Source organism: Lampetra planeri, chromosome 2 (assembly GCF_965212315.1).
Source record: "Lampetra planeri chromosome 2, kcLamPlan1.2.h2, whole genome shotgun sequence".
Taxonomy (NCBI): domain Eukaryota; kingdom Metazoa; phylum Chordata; class Hyperoartia; order Petromyzontiformes; family Petromyzontidae; genus Lampetra; species Lampetra planeri.
The window spans coordinates 2,903,785-2,928,139 of record NC_136108.1 but is presented as its reverse complement, the minus strand read 5'-3'; the positions used below and the strand labels follow the sequence as shown (position 1 = coordinate 2,928,139).

At 49.0% G+C, this 24,355-nt stretch overlaps 1 protein-coding gene across 1 annotated transcript in view; it reads left to right on the top strand.

Annotated features, from left to right (window-relative positions):
- LOC144724743 (triple functional domain protein-like) overlaps nucleotides 1-24,355 on the top strand; it is a 189,425-nt gene that overhangs the window by 47,655 nt on the left and 117,415 nt on the right. The window contains exons 2-11 of the mRNA XM_078604129.1: nucleotides 4,602-4,676; nucleotides 7,388-7,502; nucleotides 11,567-11,762; nucleotides 12,224-12,397; nucleotides 15,360-15,528; nucleotides 18,681-18,862; nucleotides 19,771-19,893; nucleotides 21,311-21,505; nucleotides 22,214-22,345; nucleotides 22,933-23,160. Coding sequence (XP_078460255.1) covers nucleotides 4,602-4,676; nucleotides 7,388-7,502; nucleotides 11,567-11,762; nucleotides 12,224-12,397; nucleotides 15,360-15,528; nucleotides 18,681-18,862; nucleotides 19,771-19,893; nucleotides 21,311-21,505; nucleotides 22,214-22,345; nucleotides 22,933-23,160 — 1,589 coding nt within the window. The remainder of the gene's footprint in view (nucleotides 1-4,601; nucleotides 4,677-7,387; nucleotides 7,503-11,566; nucleotides 11,763-12,223; nucleotides 12,398-15,359; nucleotides 15,529-18,680; nucleotides 18,863-19,770; nucleotides 19,894-21,310; nucleotides 21,506-22,213; nucleotides 22,346-22,932; nucleotides 23,161-24,355) is intronic.

Here is a 24,355-nt window from a genome sequence, read left to right as displayed (position 1 = left end):
GCACCTTGAAAGGTGCTGCACGGCACACGAGGGGGTGGGTTGCCAGCATCGCACCCTACCGCCTTTGTCTCCCCAGTGGCGATGTTTACACATCGTACCAGGTACTCATTTGAGGCTGAGTCGACCTAGGGGAGGCCCAGTTTAGGTTCAAATAATCGTAACAGGTGTTGGCCGTGGCCGGGAATCGAACTCGGGTGGCCGGGTTCGTAGCACAGCGCGCTAACCGCTGCACCACCGCTCCCCACACACGCTAACACGCTGCAAGTACACCCGTTGATTAAAGTTAGTGCACGGCGAGGCTTTGTTTGGATACGGAACAAAAGTGACCGCCCGCTTTTTTGGTACGCGATTAGCACGTGTCCTTGTGGGCCCTACACTTTTACGAGGCAGGAAAAAAGCGTCTCACTGTGGGCTACAGTTGTCATGACAGCCACGCATACATGGGCACACACACACTACTAACTCGTGCAAATCGGTTTACGAAAGTTTAGACGGTTAGCTTGCCTATGTCGACGGGAATTGTCGTCGGGGTTTGTGTGCGTAAACCGTGTTGGCTTTAAAGCGTACATTGGCACCATGGGAGCTGCGTTTGAGCCACGGCGTGTGCAGGGAATTATAGAGGGGTCCTGTGGGGAGTGCCACCATCCTCAGCATCGCGTTGTGTGTCTATGAATGCGTGCTGCCAGAAATCTAGTGCTGTCTTTTGCCGGTCAGTAGCGGGAGGTGGTGGCAGGCAGGGGCGGAGATCTTGCAGGGCAAAGTGTCTCCCGAATCACGTGAGCAAAAAAAATGAGGGCAGCCCTGCTCTGCAGAGGTAGAGCAAGGGCTGCTTTAAATAATTCTTATCCAGCTTCTCCCCCCATTAATTTTGTATGAATAGATACATGGATAAAGAAGTGTGTGATGTACATCATTAGACCTCTTTTGCTAGTGCCAAAATATAATAATAGGGGTTTTCCTCTTTTTTCTGGCAACAAAATTGAAACCATTTTACGATGAATCATGTGTGCATGATTGTGGTCAAAATGCAAACAAAAAACACTCTTAATAGATGCATGGTCTAGCACCAATTGAGACGAGGCTCAAAAGAAAGCCATCTCTGGTGAGGACCAATCAGTTTCAAGGGCAATGCATATATTATCTGTGTTTTTTTTTGCATTTTGACCACAAGTATTGTGGTTAATGCACACATGATTCATCGTAAAAAGGTTTGAGTCTTGTTGGCAGAAAAAAGGGGGGGAAACGCTATTATTAAGTGTGTGATGATTCGCTACATCCTCCTTTGCCCACGACCCAGCAATTTAACACACTCCTCCATGTATGGGTTGTGGTTCAGTTTAAGAATCAAGTCAATTATTTTTGTGGTGACTTGTCACGCTGCAACATTGTAGCGGCCTCTAGTGGTTGCAGAGGGGTCACATGATCCCATTGTGTACATCATAAAAAAAAATTATTCTTACACATGATTCAATGCATATATAGCCTGCTTAAAATATCAATACAACATTTTTTTATTTATGTTTCGTTACACATCTGATAGATAACCTTTATAAACAGGGAAGATACGAGTGTGCGGGTGGAGTGGTGGTACAGTGGTTTGCACAAAGCGTTGTGAACTTGGCAACCTGAGTTTGACTCCCGGCCACAGCTAACATCAGCGGCAAATGGTGTCCGAACCATATTTGAACCGTTCCTGGGCAACCCACTTCACCATGCTGGCCAGTATGGTGAAGTATGGTGAAGTATGGTTAAATAACCCCCATGACCCACACAGTGAGGGGAGGCCTTTATCCATTCGTGCATTGAAAGAGGAATGATTTTTTTAATCTCAATGTATAAATAAACGCTTTTTTTATTGGAAGTCTTGTATCTATCGAAATAGATACATCATAAAGCAAACCAATTTCAGTGAAAACAAAACCGTATTGCAAAAAAAAATCAAATGCTACAAGATCCATAGATAAGTACACTGCCACATTCTCGATGTAAACAAAACACACACAGCATGAAGGCACGTGGGGGATACAATTTGTTTTTATCAAGTGTGGCCTGTTCATTCTACTTCTTTAGCTTTTCTTTTTATCACGAAGTGTAACACGGCATTTAGCAGTCGTTTACTGCCTTACAGCGAAGTGCATTTCGAGATATTAATAGTAATGACTACATTTGCAAGGCTGTCACCAAGGGGATGTTTCACAGACATAGACTGCAGCAGTTTCCCAGTAGGGGGCGCTGTTGCTGCGCATAATTCCAATTTAATAATTTGCAGGTAATTTTTCAAATTTTGGCAAATGTTGAACCACGACGCCGGTACACACTGGCCCATTCTTTACGTGTGACATCACACTGGACCTTGAGTGTAAACTCACAAGCAGCCGACGTCTTGTTTGGAGTGAATTGCACCCACGGGTAATAACCGGGGTGACCTTCCCTATCTGAACGCCGAACCCTCTGCAATAAGCGATAACTGTGCCTACCGTGGAGCCATGCCGCCACCCTGCTCGGCTGCGTGGGCGTTTGTGCCTCTCCCTGCGCCTCTAACCTGTAACACCTGTGTAGACTGCGCCGCACTGGCGTGTCATTATCTAGCCGCAGATAGGTCCTATTTCAAAGCAATTGTCATGAAAAAAAATGAAGTCTCAAACTGTAATATTTTTTTGACGGAAAGTAATTCCAGTTTCTGTTTCGTTTTGGGATTTCTTTTAAATCATATTTTTTCAATTGTAGGTAACAGAGCCAGCTTACTGCTTTTCAGTTCATGGTCATTTCAGTATCGGATTTAATGCGAGTAACAATGCACACATGTTGGGGTTAACCAGCGGAGTCAATGCGAGCGCTACGACACACCGCACGTAATTCACTTTGCCGTGTAGGGCAATCTGTAAAACACCCGAGCTGACGGGTGTTGCTGCTGAGTGGCACCCACAGTATTACAAGGACCACGTTACACCGGGCTGCGCCGGTAGCCGTTTTGCAGCCTTGGTAGAGAGAGAGCGAGCGAGCGAAAGCGGCTTGTGTCACAAACTCTGTGTCCTCAGGTCCTGGAGAAGCTCCCAGCGCATGGAGCGAAACTTTGGACAATACACTGAATAACACGCGGTAAACCGGTTAGATTACCGCAGACAAAGGCAAGAGCCTCTGCATCACGACGAGCCTGCAGGGCAGAGGGCGTGCGGCCAGGCGCGAACGAGAAACCCTTCATCTCGGGGCCCCGGGGGCGACGGTGCAGCAGCGCTGTCCTGCGGCGTCTGCGGAGAGAGAGGAGGGTCGCAGTCGAAGGAAAGTGAGGACGGAGGGCAGGCGAGGGATGAAGGGAGAAGGGGAGGGCGGCCAGTGCTCCAGATCAGAGTAGGGGAAACGATGTGTCTGGTCGCGGCAGGGCGGCTTGTTTGGATCAAACGGTAGCGCTGGCCCCGCTGGTTGCGTGCAGCCGTGCGCGCACAAAGTGTCCGCACACGTGCGGGGCAAAACCTCCAAATGGGTGTCTGGAGCCTGCAGTAAATATGCCGTGGGATATCCGGACAAGGCGAGCGCTTGGCAGGTTTTTTTGTATTTTCCTAACGGCTTTTTTTTAAATATAACGAATGTTTTAGAGAATCTGTACTAAAAAAGAAATGCAGTGAGTAACAGGAGTTTTTCATGGAATACGTTGGCTCGTAAACCACGAAGGAGTCATGGACTGTTATGAACTGCCAGTCCCCATTGTCTGCCAGATGCAAAGGTTGGTTTAGAGTGGAGTTGAACTCGTTTGCCTTGTTAGACGTTAAGTTGGTTTCTAACGGCTGTAACATAATATATTTTGCGTGGTGTCTAAACGTTCGGATTGGTGACAAATGCCGTGCACTGTCTTACAGCAGGCATTTTGGGCTCCTCACAATTTACGGCTTTCTTGTTCACAAATAGTGACCTAATTTCTGTTGGAATAAATAATGTTAGAGAATACGGAAATATGGAACAAAGGGCATGGGGGTCCTTGTTTGAGAAATTATGCCCTGTAGGAACTGCCAGTGACAGCACTAAGTGCTTTCAGCCCCAAAAACATCACCCCACCAATATCAGTTTTCGATCAATTAACTCATTTTACCTGCTCTCTAGAGATCAGGCTGCTGTCAGCAGGTAGCAATTTCCACGTTCTTCAACCCCTTATTTGGATTTGGTTTTTTGTGGCCATGATGTGGCCATTTACCCTGAGCCACATGTGTTTATCCTGTGTGTGTAGAAAAAGATCCCCCCTATAGCCTCTTACAGGCTGTGGTGGAAAGTGCTGTTAGCAAGGCCCAATGAAGGCCGCCACTGCACAGGAGTGGGTCGTGTGACAAACACCACCTATGGCCACCTTTGTCTCTCCACTACATATGTTTACACATTACACCAGGCACTCACTTAATGCTGAGTCAACCTAGGGGAGGCCCAGGACTGGTTCGGATATTCACCACGGTAGCAATCGAGCTTGGGTTTCTGGGTCTCGTAGCAGAGTGCGCTACCAACTGAGCAACCACTCCCCACTGTGTAGTTGCTCATGAACAGTGCTTTCTTTCCCTGACAGTCTGTATGGCTATACAGGGGGGGCCTTATCTTTGTCTTTGTACGCTGTGTTTCAGGGTATCGCAAGACGGATGGACTGAAGGCAGCTGATCTGCTGCCCATTCTCAAGGAGAAGGTGGCATATGTGTCCGGTGTGTACATTGGCATTTAAACATTTCGATTTTCTGAATGTTTTATATGATTGAAAAAGTGTCGGAGAACAAATAGGTATACTGTTGGGGTGTGTTCCTGGTTTTCAGTTTAATTGGAAAATCGGGCCAAAATTCAACATTTTGGATGATTCTATGTTTTTGTTGGTCTCGGATTGATTTTAAAACCGGAAGTGAAGTCACTTTCTTAAAGTGCCGGCTGACATCATGTTTGTCACGTGGCATTGGGTGACCTCACTGTTGTCAATATGAAGATGTTACACATGAGCACGTAATGGAAATCCTCAAAAATTCAAAAAATATTCCAAAGTTGTTCTTAAAAACGCTTCTCTCATACATTATGCTGATTATTACTGTGAGTGTATCAACCGCAATAATAGGCATCATCTGCTTCGCAGTGGACGTCAAAGATCTCGTGATGTCTTTCTCAAGAATAGGCCGCAGTTTGCCGGCGTCACGGTTCAAATTGATCAAAATATGAAAATTGCACCCGAAAATTACTCAACTGGAGTATAGATAGCAAAAGCTGTGCGCAATCCTCCTGAAAAAGCAATCACACTCTTGTGAGGCTTTCCTGGGAAAACAAGCGTAGTAGAAATAATAATAGAGGCTTTGACGGCTCAGAGACTGATATGCAAGGCATGTAACAGTATGTCAGATCATTATTTAAAAGAAAATGTTCAAGAATAGAATCGCATCGCAAACCTCCAAGAGGGTGAAACTCTGTACGCCCATGGCATATTGAGTCACCATTGTGTAAGAATGCACTAGATTTATTCCTTTGGTTATTACATATAAATTACTCTACAATAATGTATAATTAATATAATAACATGTCACTAATAATGTCACTCCATTGCCGGATGAAGGCCTTGCCATGCTATGTCAGTCGTTTGGGTTATTTGACCATACTTCACCACGCTGGTCACTGCGCGATGGTGAAGAGGGGGCCCAGGACCAGTTTAGATATCACTCGCCACTGACATTGCCCGTGGCTGGGAATCGAACTCGGGTTGGTGGGTTCATAGTTCATTTTGCTAATGGCTACGCCACCTCTCTCCCCCAACTCTTGTATAGTAAGCGAGTTTTTATGGTTTCGCTTTAGTCGCTAATGACTGCACAAACGCCCCATCGTAATAACTTTGTGTGTACAATTAATTCAGCACGCTCAGTTCTCGCATTAAACACCATGTCGGATACGGCATGAATCGCATGGGGATGGCTAGACTGTGCCATTTAATGGATGCTTTAACGATGCCATCTGAATGGTCTGTTGGATGATGTCCTGCGGTCCATCCTACCACGCGTTTCCCTCGTCAGATGTTTCACTCTGCCGTCAGATGAGTGTACCAGATGCAGCCGGTTTTCGCCACGTAGCGTAATGTGTCATTGTTGCTATATACTGTGCTGTAGTTGGGAGAGAAAATACTTCATAGGCAAGGAAATATGCTGGTATCTCTACCCTATTCCCATTCCCCTTTATCTCCACGCGTGAAAAAGTGAGGCTTGGATAGCGAGCCTCGTTTGCGAAAGTGCTTTTAGGGTTGCCGGTGGCGAAGGGGACTTAATAAAGCACGGCTTAAGAAAGAAACTCGAAGGCCCGCTAAAAGGGGGAGTGGTCGTCTATCACTGGGTGCATTTATCCGTGCGTGCGGGTGGTCCGATTCAGCTTGTGAAATGCGCGTGCGGGACGATGCACTGCGCGTTTTGCTTCCTGCAATTAAGGTTGGCATTGCCAGCCGGACGTCTACTGTGCCAGGCGTAGGGCGGCTTCCAAGGCGGCGTGCAAATTGTTAATCAATCGGCAATTAAGAGTAATCGCTTGGAGATGCCGTTACTGCTCGAGCTAAGTTCTTCCTGCGCTTGCTTGTTGAATTCCACGCTTGTGCTGCCGCTGCTGTGGCATATGCGTCTTTGATGTGATGCATTCTACAGATCATTACATTTTGTATTTGGCCCGAATCGATATGGTGCTCTAAGGCACCGTTGTGCAGTGTTATGGGAATCTTGCTGAAGAAATATTGCCATATTCTCACCCTGTAAATACAGCGCTGTACTCTCACAAGCAAAGCCACGTCAATGGCGCCCCAGCATAAAGGGCGTAACATAAAAAAAATTGTTATTATTACAACTAAACCGAAAGCGGTGGTGCTCGTTTCTTTTGGCCGTGCCGAGTCAGAAGCGTATATTCCACGTTACCGTGGCAGAGGCAGGCGTAAGACAACCACTGTTTACTTCACACTAAGTTATACAGCCTCGATAGACAGCACACATTTTACCCAACCTGCATAGTTGATGACGGACTGGCTGCAGGAGGACACTTTACTCACCGTTGTAGTTTTGCCAGTTGAAATCCTCGTTGGGGGTTTACTCAGGCAATTAATAACTCTCTGTGGTTGTTTAAACAAGTCACAAGAAAGTTCTTATACGGTAAAGACTTGTCCCTGCCATAGAAATGTAGAATATTCACTGCAGACTCAATATTCACCAGCAAAGATGAGCTTTGTCCCATGCCTGTTTGAGAAGGGACACATTTTACCTTCATGACATTGATTATCATTAAGATACTGTTCAGTCATTCCCTCTTTCGAGATAGCAGGTATTCCTTCGCCAGAGGTAAATCTGTGTGGGCGCAGAGCTGCGAGCGATGAGACTGGAGCCGCCCGTGTGCGTTGGTCGGTCGTGGCGAGCAGGTGGACGTGACAGGCGCGGCGGACCCATCCTCACCTTTCCCGCACGCAGCAACCACGACAGAATAAAGCAGGAGGACCTGCGCAGACTCATCACCTACCTGGCCAGTGTACCCTGGTGAGCACGCACACTCAAACGAGGGGGCGACGCGCACCCCGATTGTAGATCCAGCACCCGCGAATTCACTCCAGTCACGCGCTCACCGGCGGTCAGTTGCCTCCTTATCACTCTACTATCGCTGACACCATGGTTACCGCTCCTGTGGACTTCACGCATTGATTCCTTTACCCTTGTTGAAGATTTGGCCTCCTGGACACTGACTGTTTTTACACGCTTTTTATTATCTCACTCTGTTGTTGTTGTTGTTGTCGTTGTTGTTTCCTCAAATCTTGTAACAAAATTTTTACCCACTTCCCAATGTGGTATCGACTGTAAACTTTGTATACTTATGTCATACTGATGACAATACTATATTCTATTAAAAAAAACACATCTTTTAAAACATTCTTTTTTATACGTTATGTTTCGGCTTGGCTCTAATTGTCTACGGTAAACCGACGTTGGCTGTAAATGACCACGGCCCCTCACGTTATGGCAAGCCTCGGGGCCACTTCTTATCCAGTCAGTGTTCATCTACCACACTGCAGGTCATAACACTTTGGACCTCCGATTATCATAATTCAACATTCATACATACAACACTTATCTCTCTGCTTCTTGACTCGCACTGCTTTACTTTAGAATTCCCTGCCTGAGTCTCATTTTCAAAGCTCTAGGAACAATAATAACCTTTCACAGTTCAAGAAACGTGTGACACACTCTTATCAATTAAAACTTGACGGTGCTATTTGTTGCTGGCCGCTTGACGTGTTGAGCGTTTCCGTCTCTGCGCAGAGAGCAGCGATGTTAATAAATGGAATACAAATGAACAACTTGCGCGCGATTTCGCGCGTTCACGTGCTAGTACGGTCATGCTGTTTCACTTTTTGGATGTTCGTTCACACGCGTGCTCCATTGGCCAGTCTTTCATCTTTCAGCCGCAAATGCACTTTGAGGCACGCACGCACGTGATTTCTGCAGGTATCGCTGGTCTTTGATGGGAGATTCCCATGTTAAAATTCAACATTCCTATGAATTGTATTCCAAGAGTGATTATACCATGGAAGAGTCATCCAATTTTATTTCATTCTGGTGCAATTTTATTGTAATTCTAGGTTGGTGTAGCTTCAGGATATGCTTCGCCTGGTTGAACATTGCCAATTCTAGCCAACCAAAACAGTGAGTCCAGGTGGTCACAATTGCCATTGAATTATATTTCCTATGCCTAGAGTGCTGAATTTGCCCTCTTCTACCCTGAGTTTCGGTATGGCAATCAGGCAAGGAGGGAGGGCCTGTGCCTGTGGGGCCTGGGCAGCCTCGTGGGAGCTAGCCTATGCACAGCCAATGTATATGAAGCAGCTATGTGCATAGCCTTGGCTACATGTAGGTGCCCCATGTATATGCTAGGCGGTTCCATTCAACCCGGCTGTACATTGATGCGGCCTCCACGAGGCTAGGCCGTCCAGGCCCCAAGGGCCCTCCCGTCTCGCCTGAACGCCATGCAGGAATTGTGGTAGAATTCCGCCAATTCTCCTCGCGCAGCATCGACCGTACATCGCAACGGTAATGACCGTGTAATACATTTCAATGACAATTCCGTGGTGATGCTGGGCAGCTGGAGTCAGGGTCGATATCAGCCGACCGGTATCTCCATTGAAACTTTTTACAAAGGCATTTTAATGGAAATTCCCCCGAGGTCGGTCAGACTGCACTGGGGTGGGGTGACCTCCCCTTCCCCTTCTTGGCTGAACGCCACACCAGGCTGCAACACAGCCAGTCTGTTCCTGCCGCGAGATTCCACAAACTTTCATAGGAATCGTATTTGATTATGAAGATGGAAATGCCGCTCCAGGCTTTGGAATCATGAGAATTCGCCCGGCTCTCTCGCGCAAGAATGAGGAGGGGGTGCGAGTGCTGGCTCGGGCGTGGTGGTGCACTCGGAGATCCACGTGGGTTAGTCGCAATATATATGTCATGTGTGCCATAAAAGCACCACACTCCGAAGCAGAATGTTCCTGTAAAACGAGCCTATTTCTGGTCAAAACATATTTATCATTATTGCAATTAATTTACATTTGAAGACCCACTTCCTACTTGCCGTGCTAGCCGTTGTGCGTTGCTGCTGCGTTCTTGCGCACATTTCCACGCGAGTGCTAACAGGGGCGGCTTCCTTTGCACTGCCGCTACCCTTGCTCGAAGGGCAGAGGATCCCAAGCACAGCATGCCTAGTGGGCAGCTTCCTCCCCCCGCCTCACTGCTTGCTGTTATTTTGATAGTTTTTCCCTGCACAAAACAAACAAACATGATGCTCTGATGCACACAAGCTCATTACACATTACATCACGTCTACTTAATTGCAGGCCTTCATAAATGGTGTAATTAAGTGCCATTTTGCAAAAGTACGATCTAATATTTATTGAGGGCATTCTATTATACACAAGATACATTTTCAGTTAGCCGTATGTTGACAAGCATAAGGCTACTCGTACCTTGGTTGTCTTTTTTTTTGCTCATACAAATGAGAGGTGTTTATTTATTTATTTATTAATGTTGTACCCAGGTGCTTTGTCTGTGGGTTAGACGGACCGATAAAAGGCGGGCATTTAGACGCGCAGGATGCGGAACCGCAGCTTCCAGCTGTAATGGGTTGGCTCTGAAATATGCATGAGTGTGATGGGAAGCTTATAGCTGCAGGGATTTACAGCGGCGTGGCAGGCGGCAGTGGGAGGCACGCCGTGGCCTGGGTGGTGGATGCTGGGTTGCAGAGGGGAGTCTGCAGAATGATGGTGGTCAGTTGTCATGGGTCGGCAAGTGAACCCGTGCCGTATACATTACATCCGTTTTTGGATGGCTATGCTTATGTCAGAGGGAAAAAAAGGTTAACAGTGTTTGGGGATGGCTTGCGAATTTGGTTGAATTGAGTTACATAATGCCATTCATTCCAGTTTTTGGTTTTAGTGTCCTTAGCTTTGGCGATGCCAGCTACCCGACAGTTTCGGGATTAATTGCCGACACAAGGAGATGATGTGGTTGTACGGAGGTCACTGGGAGTGGTAAAACGTCTGGGTGGGAGTCAGGGGTAACTATTCGAAGGTTAGCGGTTGGAGATGATAAAGGGCCTTAGAATTGCCTCTTGCATACTATTTGCTCGAAGCACTTTAAACAGCACGTTTAAGTCTCTAGGGGTGCGAACTTGAGTGCTCGATTTTGTGTTGTTATTTCAGTGTTATCACGTGCAAGTGTATCACCACCAGATGTTGTGTTAGCCTGGGCGGACGAGTAGAAGAGGTACGTGTTTGTGAGGCTTTATATGAGCCATTTGGTTTTTCAGAGCACTTGGAAAAAATGGAGATGTCATTGGAAAATCAATGGTTGTGAAAAATGTAAAAAAAACATATCAGTACAGTACAGTATAGCACTCTACAAAAAGCAATCTTGATTAACAGATTTTTAGATAATGGCATTTCCCGTAATTTTCACCGTGGTTGAATCAAAATTGTAGTCCGGTACAGTGCTGAGATCAGGAATGGGGGGGGCCAGTGAGTGACATCTGAGCTTTAATCCTGGATTCACCATCTCGCCAAACAATGGCGTGGTATCATCAAAACTAGAAAGAGGCTGCAGTGGCACAGCTTGAAGGTGCCCTGACCGTTCACAATGAGTAAAGGGATTCTAGAACCCTGTGCCACAGATCCAAGACACCCTAACCAGCGCTCTCCATTTGAGCTCATTTGAGCAGGAGTCTGGCTCCGGCCTCCAAGCAACAAAGGGGTCGGGTTCCACATTATGTCGTCATGATCATCATTCGCCATGATCAGTTCACTGCTGGATGAAGGCCTCCCCAAGTCGTCACCTCCCGCCCACGAGTTTGCGATGCGACAATCCGCTCGGCGCCTGCACGCGTGCTGGTTTCATTGCTACGTCACAAGAGTCGCATCCTATTTCGTCTTTTCCTCGTTCATGTGGCACGTTATGACGATGGGTCCCGGCCGCCCAATTTTTGCCGTGGTTGTCGATGACGATAATAATGATGACGACGACGATGATGACGTAGTTGTGTGCGCACGGTGGTGGCGCTCCAGCAGTGAGGAGAGTGCCAAGAAGGGCTTCACGGTGGTGATAGACATGCGTGGCTCCAAGTGGGACTCCATCAAGCCACTGCTCAAGACGCTCCAGGAGTCCTTCCCGGCGAGCATCCACGTGGCGCTTATCATCAAACCCGACAACTTCTGGCAGAAGCAGAAGACCAACTTTGGTTCCTCAAAGTTTGAGTTCGAGGTGAGGAATTCTGACTCGTGGTTCGCAGAGCAAGGTGTGTGTCGGACATTGTCCAAGGAACTCTTAGCACGGCTAAGGAGAAGAGTCGAGAGAATTGGATCTTACAGAGAATGTTAGTGTTCGGGGTTTTGTGTTAGTCTATACGGTTATAGCACAAGGAATTAAAAGATGGGATTAAGGGCTATAGCTTGGATAAGGCATTCGTTTTTCGGCTCGGTCTTCAGGTATAACGGTAGGGTTTTTTGTTCGCGATAGGCATAGCATTTGAGGTTGAAGTTAGCTGTAAGTCGTAGTGGTTGGGTTGATGTAGTATTTAAGTTAGAATTAGCGTTCGTTATTAATGTTGGCATACGTGATGTATTGATGTTAAAATGTTCAGAATCATTTGACGTCAGCCTGCGTGTTTTCGTTAGTCGCCCATGGGCTAAATGTTCATCGTTTGGGTGCATTGTGGCTGCCAGACCTCGCTGGTGTCTATCGAGGGCTTGTGCCGCCTGGTGGACCCGAGCCAGCTGACGGCCGAGCTGGACGGCTCCTTCCCCTACGAGCACGAGGAGTGGCTCTCCCTGCGGCTGGCGCTCGAGGAGTTTGTGACGGCCGCATCGCACCTCCTCTCTCGCCTGGAGGAGCTGCAGGTGAGTTGCGGGCACGCCTCGTGGACGGCTCGCGGGGGTTCGTGCCGTTGTTAGAGGGTGCATGGTACGGCGGTGGTGTAGCGCTCGGCGCTCTGCACTGCGAATCCGGCGACCCGAGTTCGATTCCCGCTTATGGCCACCAACACCAGTGACGGTTATATGAACCGCTCATGGGCCTCCCCTAGGTCGGCTCGGCCTCAAATTAGTAACTGGTGTGGTGTGTAAACATCACCACTGAAGAGACAAAGGCGGCCGGGCGTGGTGTTGTCCACCCACCCCCTCGTGTGCCGTGCCGGCCTTCATAGGTGCTTGCCAACAGCACTTGCCCCTAACTGTCCTTTCAGGCTATGCGGGGGATCTTTGTCTATGGCGGAGGCCTGGTTGTTGGATGCTGCTTCTTCACTTGTCCTGCCACCACAGTCACATGATTATCCAGTATCGGGCACGTGATGATGATGATGCGGCCCGGTTTATAGCCTTGGCGTGGTTTCTCTTACTGTGCATGGCTCCCAGAGGTCGCAATCGGGTACCCGATACCCGTACCCTACCCGATACCCGGCTACCCATACCCGGCTACCCGTACCCGGCCGGGTACGGGTACCCGTTTGCGACCCTACTGCGGCCGAGTACGGGTACGGGTAGGCCGTGAGTCACTGGTGAGTAACCGTTTGCCACTCATTTCCCAACGTCTTGTCTCTTCTCACAATTCAAGTTCCTTGAATCAACCCACCCACGCCTGCAACATGGCTTCATCCCAGAGGTCGCAATCAGGTACCCGATACCCGTACCCTACTCGATACCCGGCCGGGTACGGGTAGCCGGGTATCGGGAAGGGTACGGGTACCCGATTGCGACCCTGGTGTGGCCGGGTACGGGTAAGGAATCAAAACCCGTTTGTGACCTATGATGGCTCCTCGTGGAGCCGACCGATAGACGCTCCTCCACAGTCTGCGTTTCGCCGCGGTCACGCGCGTCTCAGTGTCGTTCAAGTAGACCTGCTTGATGGTTGGGAGCGCATGGCAACATCATTGTTGTTATGATCGTGGTTATTTCTATTGTTATTCTTCTTTACATACAAGTTTGTGTGCTCATCATAATTATCATCATAATCACCACCATTTATCAACATCCAATCCAATTACTAATGTTGTAATTTAAATGTTTCACTCGTAATATAAATTATCCTTTCTGTGACACATTTATTCCCATCTCACTGGAATACCCACTATGTCACCGGGAGAGATGGCAATGACGTGGGGGGAGACCTTAATCCAGCAGTGGATAGATCATAGCTGCTGATAATGATGATGATGAAGAATCTAAAATGAATCCTGTTTATCTTCAAACATTGGCCTCTGCTGCTACATTCATGTCCAGTGCTAATCCATTCCGCAGGCTGGTGGGAATGCTTCCGACCAGCAGCAGCATTTGACCAGCGGACCGTAACGTCTTGCTCGGTTGATGCAATAATTGTGCGTGTCGCACGCTTTGCGCGTCGCATGCAGCCACGCACGCCCTTGTGTTTTCGGGTTGTTTTCGCGAAATGTCTGACACCGAAACAACGCGCGCAGTCACGTCGGGAGAAATATTTTCTAACGTCGATCACGAATTGCATCAGAGTGCAATTAATAGCACGGTGTCTGAAGACAATCTCACAAAGTCATCTGACGTGCAGCACACAAAGGGAAATGAGCCACCGTTTTTTAATGTAATTCACGTGTTTTTTTTGTACTCAAATTACTTCACCTGGATTCGCTTTTCGAGAACGGAAAACATCCCGCGTTGCAGGGGCGTCCGACATATCAATTGACGCGCGCACTCGGCAAAAAAACTCATTGTGGACACGTGCATAGACGTTTAAAATCTGTAGCTCGGACGAATTCTGGTCGACGGGCATCACGCCCAAATTGTCACCCTCACAGGGTTATACCTCGTAAATGAAACTGAAGTATTGTGGTTAATGCAGACATGATTCCTTGTAAAATGTTTCAGTTTGGTGTTAACCGTTGCACCGCTGGCGGCGTGCGCTCGCGTGTCGCCGCGCAGCAGCAGCTCGCCCCCCGAAGCAATATGCTCGCTGGTGCCGCGTGCGCACGACCAGTTGCACGGAGCGCCGCTCCCGTCCTCTCGCGTTAACGTCACCTCCCTCCCCCAACCCCCCCCCCCCCCCCCCCGTCGTTCGAGACGCGGCACCGTAATGCGTCGACGTCGTTCACCGTGACGCGATACGGTCGGACCTGTGACCCCCGCAACCGCTTCGTCTGCCCCAGTCGGTCCTCCCAGCACGGCTCAATTTAAGATTTGCAAAACTCGTGATTGGTTAAGTTGATTTTTTTTGTTGGCTAAAGAAACCAAACCGGATTATAAATAGAAACTATCGTATACCTATAATTCACACAACTTAAATTGTGATTTCCGTATGTAAAAATGTATTGCAGAGATGTCTATTGGTAACTAGAAATAAGATGAGGGTTGTCGTTTTGTTGGTGGTAACGGTGTTGATAATGGCGCGACAATCCATTGTTTGAGTAGTGCTGGTGATGGCATTAATGGTGACATTACTAGTCGTGTTGGTGGTGCTTCTGGTATTGATGGTGATGTGGCAATGTGGGTTTTTTTTTTTGCTAGTGGCATTGGTGTTGATTGCAAGTTTTTCAATGTTGCTATCAAATTTGGCATAGGTATAGTGTATGCGAGTGTTGGTGGTGTTGTTAGAGCCCCCTTTGTGGATGATAGTGTGCACGCCTGGGTTGGCAGTGTCGTCGGCTATCTTGAGGTTGGCGGTGTTGACAGTGTTGCTGGTGTTGGCGGTGGCGGTGTTGACGGTTTTATTGGTAGTGACGTTGTCGGTGGTGCTGGTCGTGTCGGTGCCATCGATGGCATCGATGGCATCTGCTTTGCCACTGTTGGCGGTGTTGTTGGCGGTTGACGGGCACTTGCGTTGGTCGCTGCGCGCCCACAGGAGCTGCTGTCGCGCCGAGACTTCCCGCTGGACCTGGAAGGGGCTCGCCGACTCATCGAGGAGCACGCGCAGCTGAAGCGCCGCGTGCTGCGCGCGCCCATCGAGGAGCTCGACCGCGAGGGGCAGGCGCTGCTGCAGCGCATCCAGGGCAGCGCCGGCAACGCGGGCGGCAAGTGGTGCCACCAACAACAACATCCTTGCAATTTTTTACGGCTCGCAGTGTCCCGATGTGATCACACGTGTTGAACTTCTTTCGCACCGTATGCAGCCAGCCGTGCTGATCGGAGGTGCAGACACGAACACATCCCAACATGATCACACTCGCCAGTACACACCTCGACACCTCCTAACATGATCGTACAAAGACAGATTCCCTGTAGATGATTGTCACTGGCGGTGGCCGTGAGTGGGAATCGAACTCGGGCCACACCCTAACATGATCATCCACACCTGCCATCTTAATACACCTGTAGTAGTACCGAATTAGGTGCACACACACGCAGCTTGGAGGCAACACTATTTATTAAACGGTAAGTAATATAACACTGTACATAAGGTGGTGACCACCTTCCTCAACTCACTAACACTCTGGAACACGACACAGACTGGACCAGGCAGGCAACGGCCTGCCTGGCCCAGGACGACGACTCGGGACTTGACGACCGAAGATGTCTTCACCTTGGAGTACAGTACAACAGCAGCCTCGCTCTGCGTTCACACCACGCTTATATTTGGTTTGGCGTGGCTGGCTCCGCCCCGGCGTGGCTGGCTCTCTTCAGGCCACGCCTCCCTTCCCAGGACACGCCTCACTTCCCCCACCTCTGGGAGGGTCCGGATCCCTCCACCACGTGACCCCCCAGGCACCCCCTTGGGGCCCCCAGCCTTCGTACGGGCCGACACAGTAGTGACCTTTCTCTGTCACTACACATTCATTAAATATTGCTGCACACCCATACTCGCCTTTAGAAACTCGGTGTGTGATGTTTCATCGATAAAAACAAATGAATTCTCACGTTCACAAAGCATGCATGATGCACGTGACAATACATTAACGTCAATGTATGCAAATGTGTGCATTTTATGTACAAATTACATGCAAATGTTACATTTAGGATCAATGAATCAGACTACAAACGAGACCGCACAGATGAGAAGCTATGTAATTGAGGCACGAAAAAAATAATAGATGAAAGGATTGACTCTTCAATGGATCTAAACTAAATTATAAATGAAATTGTTTTATTTTACCAGTTAAGAGCCACAGAGCTATATAGTTATTTTTCAGCAGCGACCTGGCCACAATGACAGCCCAACAAAGTGGCTTATCACGTGGACATTTATTGCAGCCAAAACCTATGAACGCACGTTGAATCTAAATGTGGAGAGGACCCGGGGAAAAATCCACGCGACCACAGGGAGGACACATACTCCAAATATACAACTGGCATCAAGGTCGAGGTCGAACCCACGACATCCTGTATACCAGGCGAGGTGGTTAACATGATCGACAACCTACACATCCGTGACAATTCACGTGACCGCAGGTGGGATGAGCTGCCACGTACTGCTTCTCACACCGATGCCTCCCTCCCACACCCATCCCCACTACCCCCTGAGTTAGCCCTGTGACTACGCGACCCGCGTGGGCTTGACAACTCGTTGCGCCCCGTTCTCTCCTCCGCACATCAAAGCGGTCTTGCGTACCCCTGGCCAAACTCTCAATACGAGAGCGGAGAAAACGCACGTGGGCTTCGTCGATGTGCCAAATGGTTGGGGTTGAAATGGTTAATGAGCGATTTGCGAGTGATCTCGCCTTCACATTGCGAAAGTTGACACTTACTTTCGGGAGTGTTAATTTCGTTGGAATTGTGTTACGTAACGGGGGGGGGGGGGGGTGTGCAGTGTGCGAGCGATTGACTTGTGAGGGCGGTAATCGCTTGTGTCGTGGGTTTTTCATTTATAGTTCCCCCTTTCTACGATTCTGACATTATTTTAATGAAATGACGCATCGGCTTGTTCGATGCACGGTTGACAGCTTGTAAATTAAGATGTTAGTGCATCTATTTGTGTCTGGTTAAATTTATTTCCCTTGGATGAATGTGACAGCGAGTCGATATTAATTCCTCCCTTGTCGGAAGAGCCGGACGAAGGAAAGACTGATCGCTGTCAAACTTTAATAATTAAAATTTGTCGGGAACTCTCAAATGCTGGATTTTGGCCCGAATGCACGGAAGCTTTCTTTTGCAAACTATAGGACAGGAGCTTTAATGTCGATCAGATAGCTCACTTTAGAAATCCCCCACGCATCATCACCTGACATCTGTGAGAATACAAACTGCCAACGGCCTGCAGACCGACTCAACCCTAACCGCCAGTCTGCTCTTCCGCCTTGCAGCCAAACAGCACATTCCCTGCTCAGTACGTAAACAGACGGACATGAATACATGAGCGTGTAAATTATGGTATGAACCCCTCGGCACTCCGCACCGAATCTTCCCCTCGCCTGTTTTAGCTCGACACTCACCTCCTGTCCGTTACTTTTGGTTAGCCTCCCACTTGCTTCCGTTGACTCTACTTTGTCATCTTAAAAACCCGTTGTAATATTTAAACTCGCCCTCCAATATGCAATTGAGATTTAATTGATAAATCTTAGTGGTGCACGTGTTTTTGTCGGCTTGGTTTTACAGCGTTTTGAAGTGCACGTGCATATAGATGCGCTCTGCTTATGCGTACCTACCCAGGCTGTGTGACTCATTGGAATGTAACTTTTCGCGCATCTGAGCATTTTTATGAATTTTGTTGCAAGCCGAGCACCCTGGGGCTTTCCATTCTGTGCTTGAAGCTTCGTTCTTGAAAACAAATAACACGAAGTCACTGATGTGTGATGTATTAAAACGTTGCAGGAGTGACATCCTCATCACTGCATTGGTGCAAACTTGGCCGTAACATTATGTTTTCCCCACTTACAGACATTTAACCTCAGTGCTGAGTAGCCTAGGACATCGCAGCCTATTTACGTAGACAGCCTATCAGCCATGTCTTATTTTTGTTGTTTCTTCCCAAAACTGCATGGGTTTTCACAGCTGTGCTGCGCAGCTCTCCGATGTGTTTTCTGGTCGCTCAGCGTGACGTCCGACGTTTCGCTCCACTTCGCCGGGAACCTCGGGGAAACTCCAGCACCTGGAGCGACGTGGCGAGCGTCGCGTCCCCCAACAGCCACGCCGCGCCACTAACCTGCGGGCCCGTTTTGGGAGAGCCCAATTCTTGGCTTTTATCGGAATTGTGAATCGCGACTCCCGCGTTTGGCGTGCCGGCGAGCAGGCGGCGGCGTGAGCGGGGAGGCGGGAGGCAATGCGGACTTCCAGAGCCTCGTGCCGCGCATCTCGGGGTTACTGGACAAGCTGCACTCGACGCGGCAGCACCTGCACCAGATGTGGCACGGGCGCAAGCTCAAGCTCGACCAGTGTTTCCAGCTGCGTCTGTTTGAGCAGGATGCTGAGAAGGTGGGTCCCCCGCGTGAAGTTCACACCAGGGGGAAGTGCCACGGTGGCTAGCAGATGTTAACTACTTCGCCTGGAATGAAGAAGGTCGTGGGTTTTATTCCGACGCTGACGCCTGCTGCTGTATATTTGGACTCTGGGTGTCCTCCCCATGCGCGTGCTGATTTTTTTCGGGTTCTCCAGTTTTTCCCTCCTACATTTAGAAATGTGCGTTTAAAGTATTTGGCTGCTATAAATTTCCACATTGTAAGCCACTTCGTGCGCTATCATTTGTGTCCAGGTCGCTTCTGAAAAGAGCTACATAGCTCAGTTGGGCCTTACCTGGTCAGATCAAAAAATAGTTTAGTTTAGAAGTTTTAGAAGTCTGGTCGAGAGCTGCACAGGAATAGGCCCCGAGAATGGAGGTAGGCCCCCGTGTCGTGCTTGTGATTAAGTAAAAAAAAAGATATTTTGCACCTGGTTAGTTTTATTTCACCTGCTACCCTAATTGGCTCAGATGCGCCCAATCTTGTCAGTTCTTTGGAAGTTAAGCAGGATTGAGCCTAGTTAGTACTGGGATGGGGTGCTACGAGGGAGGATTTGGCAGTACAGCAATGGATTCCTGAATATATCTGCGCGAGATTTCTCTGGGCACTCTGGTTTCTTCCAACAAACATCTAAATGTAGGACCCTCCTTGAAAAGTTGTAATACTCAACGAAGTTTACCTGGATAAATGGCATCATTTTAGTCTTTTTTCTTTGAAATAAATCGAAAGAATTGACTTTGTTGCTGCGCATGTAGTAGCCGTGCTTAGTGACCGCCTTGCCGCTGTCTCCTGTTTATTGCAGGGTGTACGCACACCGTGCGTGTGACCTTACCCATGCTGCGCGTGTACCTTTCTCCTTTTGCCACGCGGGCGCTTGCGCCGCAGATGTTCGAGTGGATCAGCCACAACAAGGCGCTGTTCCTGGAAGGATACACGGAGATCGGGCCCAGCCACCAGCAGGCTGTCGAGCTGCAGGCGCAGCACGCTCACTTCGCTCGCAACTCAATGGTCAGTTGCCCCTCGTGGGAGTAGGGTTTCCCCCCCCCCCCCAACGCATCTCCGCCGCGCAGTGCTCGCCAATCGCTCGGCAATGGCGTCGTGCGAGTAGAAAATGTAAATTCATGTAATTATCTGGCAAATTAATTTCTCTTCGGTGGTGCTGAGGGAACGTTGTTTTTTTAATGTGCCTGTCGTTACCAGTCGATAAAATGCACGCAAGTAGCAGGTGCTTTTTACACCCCCGCAATAAACACGCTTTCTGGACATTTCATTGCATCTTAGCTAACAAAACGCTGTTTCCCCAAAAACACACCGACCGACGGAGCGGGACCTGTCTCGGTCATTTCAGGTTCGAGGCATTTTTGTTCCCTTACCATCGACCCTTTCTTTAATCCATAAAATCAACTGCCCCAGTTGTGTGTTTTTTTATTCCTTCACCAACGTCCATTACGGAGAATTATCCCTCCGCTACGTTAATACCGACCGACAACAAACGCACACGACCTGGCAGGGGGTGGCTCCAGACCGGGACATCACGTGGGCTTTACCCCGGCTGACTCTTTAATGAGCTCCTATTACCTGCCCATAGCTGGCGCTGTCCAGCTGCTGCAGCAATTCATTTCACTTCATTTATAACCATCACTGCTGGGCACGGCTCAGTGAAGTGCCAATGTCAGTTTGTAGTGGGGGTGTGGGTGGGGTGTTATTGTGCAGTTGCCTCCGAGTGGATCGCCACAGTCAAAACTCGTATTGCATGGGAGAGCCTTCGGCAGCTAAAAATTGTTCCTGAAGTCCCCTTTACATGGCTGTTTCACAGAAGCCTTTGTAAGCAGTTTTCTGAAACCTTATCATTCAAGTTGTCTTTTCTACAGTTGCCAATTATGAACTCCCTTTGAAAAATAAATGTGAAAATCAATGTCGTTTATTTTGATGGGTTTTAACTGGCAAAGGATGACAAAAGGAAATCTGCGTGGGTTGGAGCAACATGCTCATGCAAGACGCGCAGCGCCAGTAGCAAACACGTGTCGAAAATGAGAGGTTTATCTCGTAAACGGATTGAGAACGGCTTCTGTTGCTAATGCTGCTGATGTTGATGGTGATGATTAGGCTTTGCAGTGTGCTGGGTCACAGGTAGTGGTGGTCGGATTAGAATGTGCCAGTTCAATGGATATTGCGTTGGAGTGTTCACTTTTGGGGTTATTGGGTCAAACTGTGCAATCGGAATCATAGCTACGAGTAACAACGTACCCCTTGGTTCAGCTTGTGGATAAATGGGTGAAAGAGTGTGCGGGATTTTAGGGGTCGGTGTTATCGGGTCAAATCGATTTTCGAAGGCCGCCGTTGTTGCGGTCAACGGGGGACTGGGCTCGCGGCGATCAGGGTCAGGGTTATGGGGCTGTGGCGTGTGCCGATTGCGCGCGGGCAGCAGAACGTTTACGTCAACATCAGCCGCATCATGTCGGTCGGGTCGCGGCTCACGGAGGCCGGCCACTACGCGGCGCAGCAGATCAAGCAGATCGCGTCGCACCTGGACCAGGAGTGGAAGTGCTTCGCCGCGGCGCTCGACGAACGCAGCACCCTGCTCTCCATGTCGGCGCTCTTCCACCTCAAGGCCGAGCAGGTGCCACGCCGGGCCATGCCCACGGCGCGCGGTTGTGCACGCGTGCGAGCCTCGCTCGCGGCGGCGTGCGGTGTTTCTATTGCGAGTGAGCCGCGGGAGCCGTCTGTGGATGCGCGTGCACGCTATGGGGAGCGCTGGTGCAGCGGTTAGCGCGCTGAGCTACGAACCCGACCCATCGGAGTTTGATTCCCGCTCACGGCCAACACCGGTGACGATTGTCTAAACCGGTCCTCCCCTAGGTCGACTCAGCCTCAAATGAGTACCTGGTGTGGTGTGTAAACATCGCCACTCGGGAGACAAAGGCGGTAGGGCGTGGTGCTGGCCACCCATCCCCTCGTGTACTGTTCCGGCCTTCATAAGTGCTCTCTAAAAGCACTTGCCCCAACAGTCTGTTCAGGCTTTACAGGGGATCTTTGTCTTTGTTTTTTTGCTTGGATGACGCATCCGAGAGTCCACCGTAGTTTGTTCTCTTGTAACACGTGGATCTTATCCGTGAGTCGCCTGCCAGCAAGCGTTTGCGCACCTCCACGTGGCGTCAAGGCGCACGTAAGCCTGGCACGAGCGTTGCATTGAAGTCGCCCCTGTCGACTGACGAATGGCGGTTATTTTGTCGTGTTGGCGGTTCGCCGGCGGCGGGTTGTGTGGCCTTCGGCTCGCGAATTAGACCCGCGTGACTCGAGTTGGCGCTGCTGTTGTTCACGCGCGTAGTACCTGTCCAGCGTGGACGCCTGGTACAAAGCGTGTGGGGATGGGGACCTTCCCACGGAGCTGCCGGACCTGGAGGACGCGATCCACCACCACCAGGGCCTCTACGAGCAGATCGCCACCGCCTACGCCGAGGCAGGTCCCCCCCCACGGTGCCCCCCCATCAACGTGTTCCCACATGTGACGGTGATGGATATGACGGGGTATTTACTTAACTGGAGATGCCACACAGAATGATAAGAGGTCTTGCTTTGGGATGTTGGACCGACTCACTGCTCGCAAATGTATTTCTTGTGAGTGTAAGTTAGCGTGCCTGATGAAAGGTCACATTTATGAGTGAATTAGAAATCTAAACTGAAGTGGCCATCGTTTTGAATAAACTTAGTTATCATCTCTATCATTCCCATAATATTCCTAAGCTCCTTTTAGTCAAAAAATAAGAATAGGTTTTACCCTTTCTGGCAATAAAATAGTTGTGTTAAGATGTTCAAACACTAAATAGATACCTTTTGCAAGGAATCAAGTCTGCATTAACCACACGTACTTGTGGACATGCACACAAACATCTTCTGAAAATATATGCATTGTCTTTGAAACTCATTGGCCTACACCATTGTTTTAAAACGTCTATTTCGAGAGCAATAATTGGAGAGTAATAATTGTAGACCAAATGGGCACAACTTTGAGTTGCCCCCCCCTCCCCGTCATTCATGAACCCTTAGCTGAGCACGGACGGGAAGGCGCTTCTGGACAAACTGCAGAGGCCCCTGAGCCCCGGCGCCGACTCGCTGACGGCCACGGCCAACTACTCGAAAGCCGTGCGGCAAGTGCTGGACTTGGTGCACGAGGTGCTGCATCACCAGCGCCAACTGGAGACCATCTGCCAGCACCGCAAGGTCCGCCTGCACCAGCGCCTGCAGCTCTGCGTGTTCCAGCAGGACGTGCAGCAGGTGCGTAGCTTGTTCGCGCGCTACGTGCGCGCGCTCGCGGTGAGCGATGGATTTTGCGGTTCGTTCGTTGCGCTGGAGCTCGTGCTTACCCCTGCGGACTTTATCCAAACCAAACCTGAGCCTCTCCAAGGCCGACTCTTTTAAGAATCGCTCCCAAAAACGTTTGCGTTGATAAGCAATCGTTGGAGTCTGTGTGTGTCCACCCACGCATGTCTCATGGAGATGTGCAGCAGGTAAGTGGATGTAAATGTGGCTTTCACGAGCCCTCCTATGTACTTGTAGGGCTCTTTGTGGTTGATTTGAACATCTTAGGCCCACTTGTAATTGTTAAGGGCTTGTTACGTCCTCTCTTTGTAGCCTTTTGTCTGCACTAAATGAGCCGCTGTGTGTGTTGATATGACTAATTAAGCGATATTTCACACCCTCCCACCAAGATTTGACACTTTGTTTGGATCCAGCGATGTGAATTGGTTAATGGAAAGGGTGGCTTAACGAGGATTGCATTTCTATAAACCATAATTCGAGATTCCAAATCCGAGGCAAAAAAACATCGACACTTTTTTATTAAAATGCACATGTATACACGTACACGCCCATATAATTCGCATTAGCAGCGTTTTTATTTCATTATTTGAAGGCAACCTTTGACCTGCACTCTTGTTTAAAATCGTCCACTTCAAATTGGCGCCATGATTTGATGTCACAGCTTGCCGCCAACTCGTGACGTTGCTGACTTTGCTGTGTGACCAGAACACTTTACGCTTTTAGAGAGAGAGAGATTATTTTCGTCAAATGTGGTCATTCGCTCGTTGCGTTAGGCTTGTGGCACACGAGACGATCTTGACCACAGAGCCAGGCAATGAGTCCCTTGACACAGGACTCGTCTTCAATTAAGTTTTGGTGAAATATTGAAAACAAGCAAACAAGGCATAAACTAGTTCGGTCTCCAAATGTGGTGCAGTGTTGCAACTTATGTAACTCTAGGAAGCATCACGGGGGTGATGGTGTAATAAACATTCGCAATGCAGTGTTATATATCTATAGAGGTATAGAGGTAAACTTGCAAAAAACTTTTTTTTTTATTGATGAATGATGAACTTGATTAAGTGACTGTGGTTGCAGTCCCTTCATCGTGCTCAGATGTGCATTAAAATGCTTAGCGTGCCTGGGAATTTAATGTTGTAAATGAGAGAGT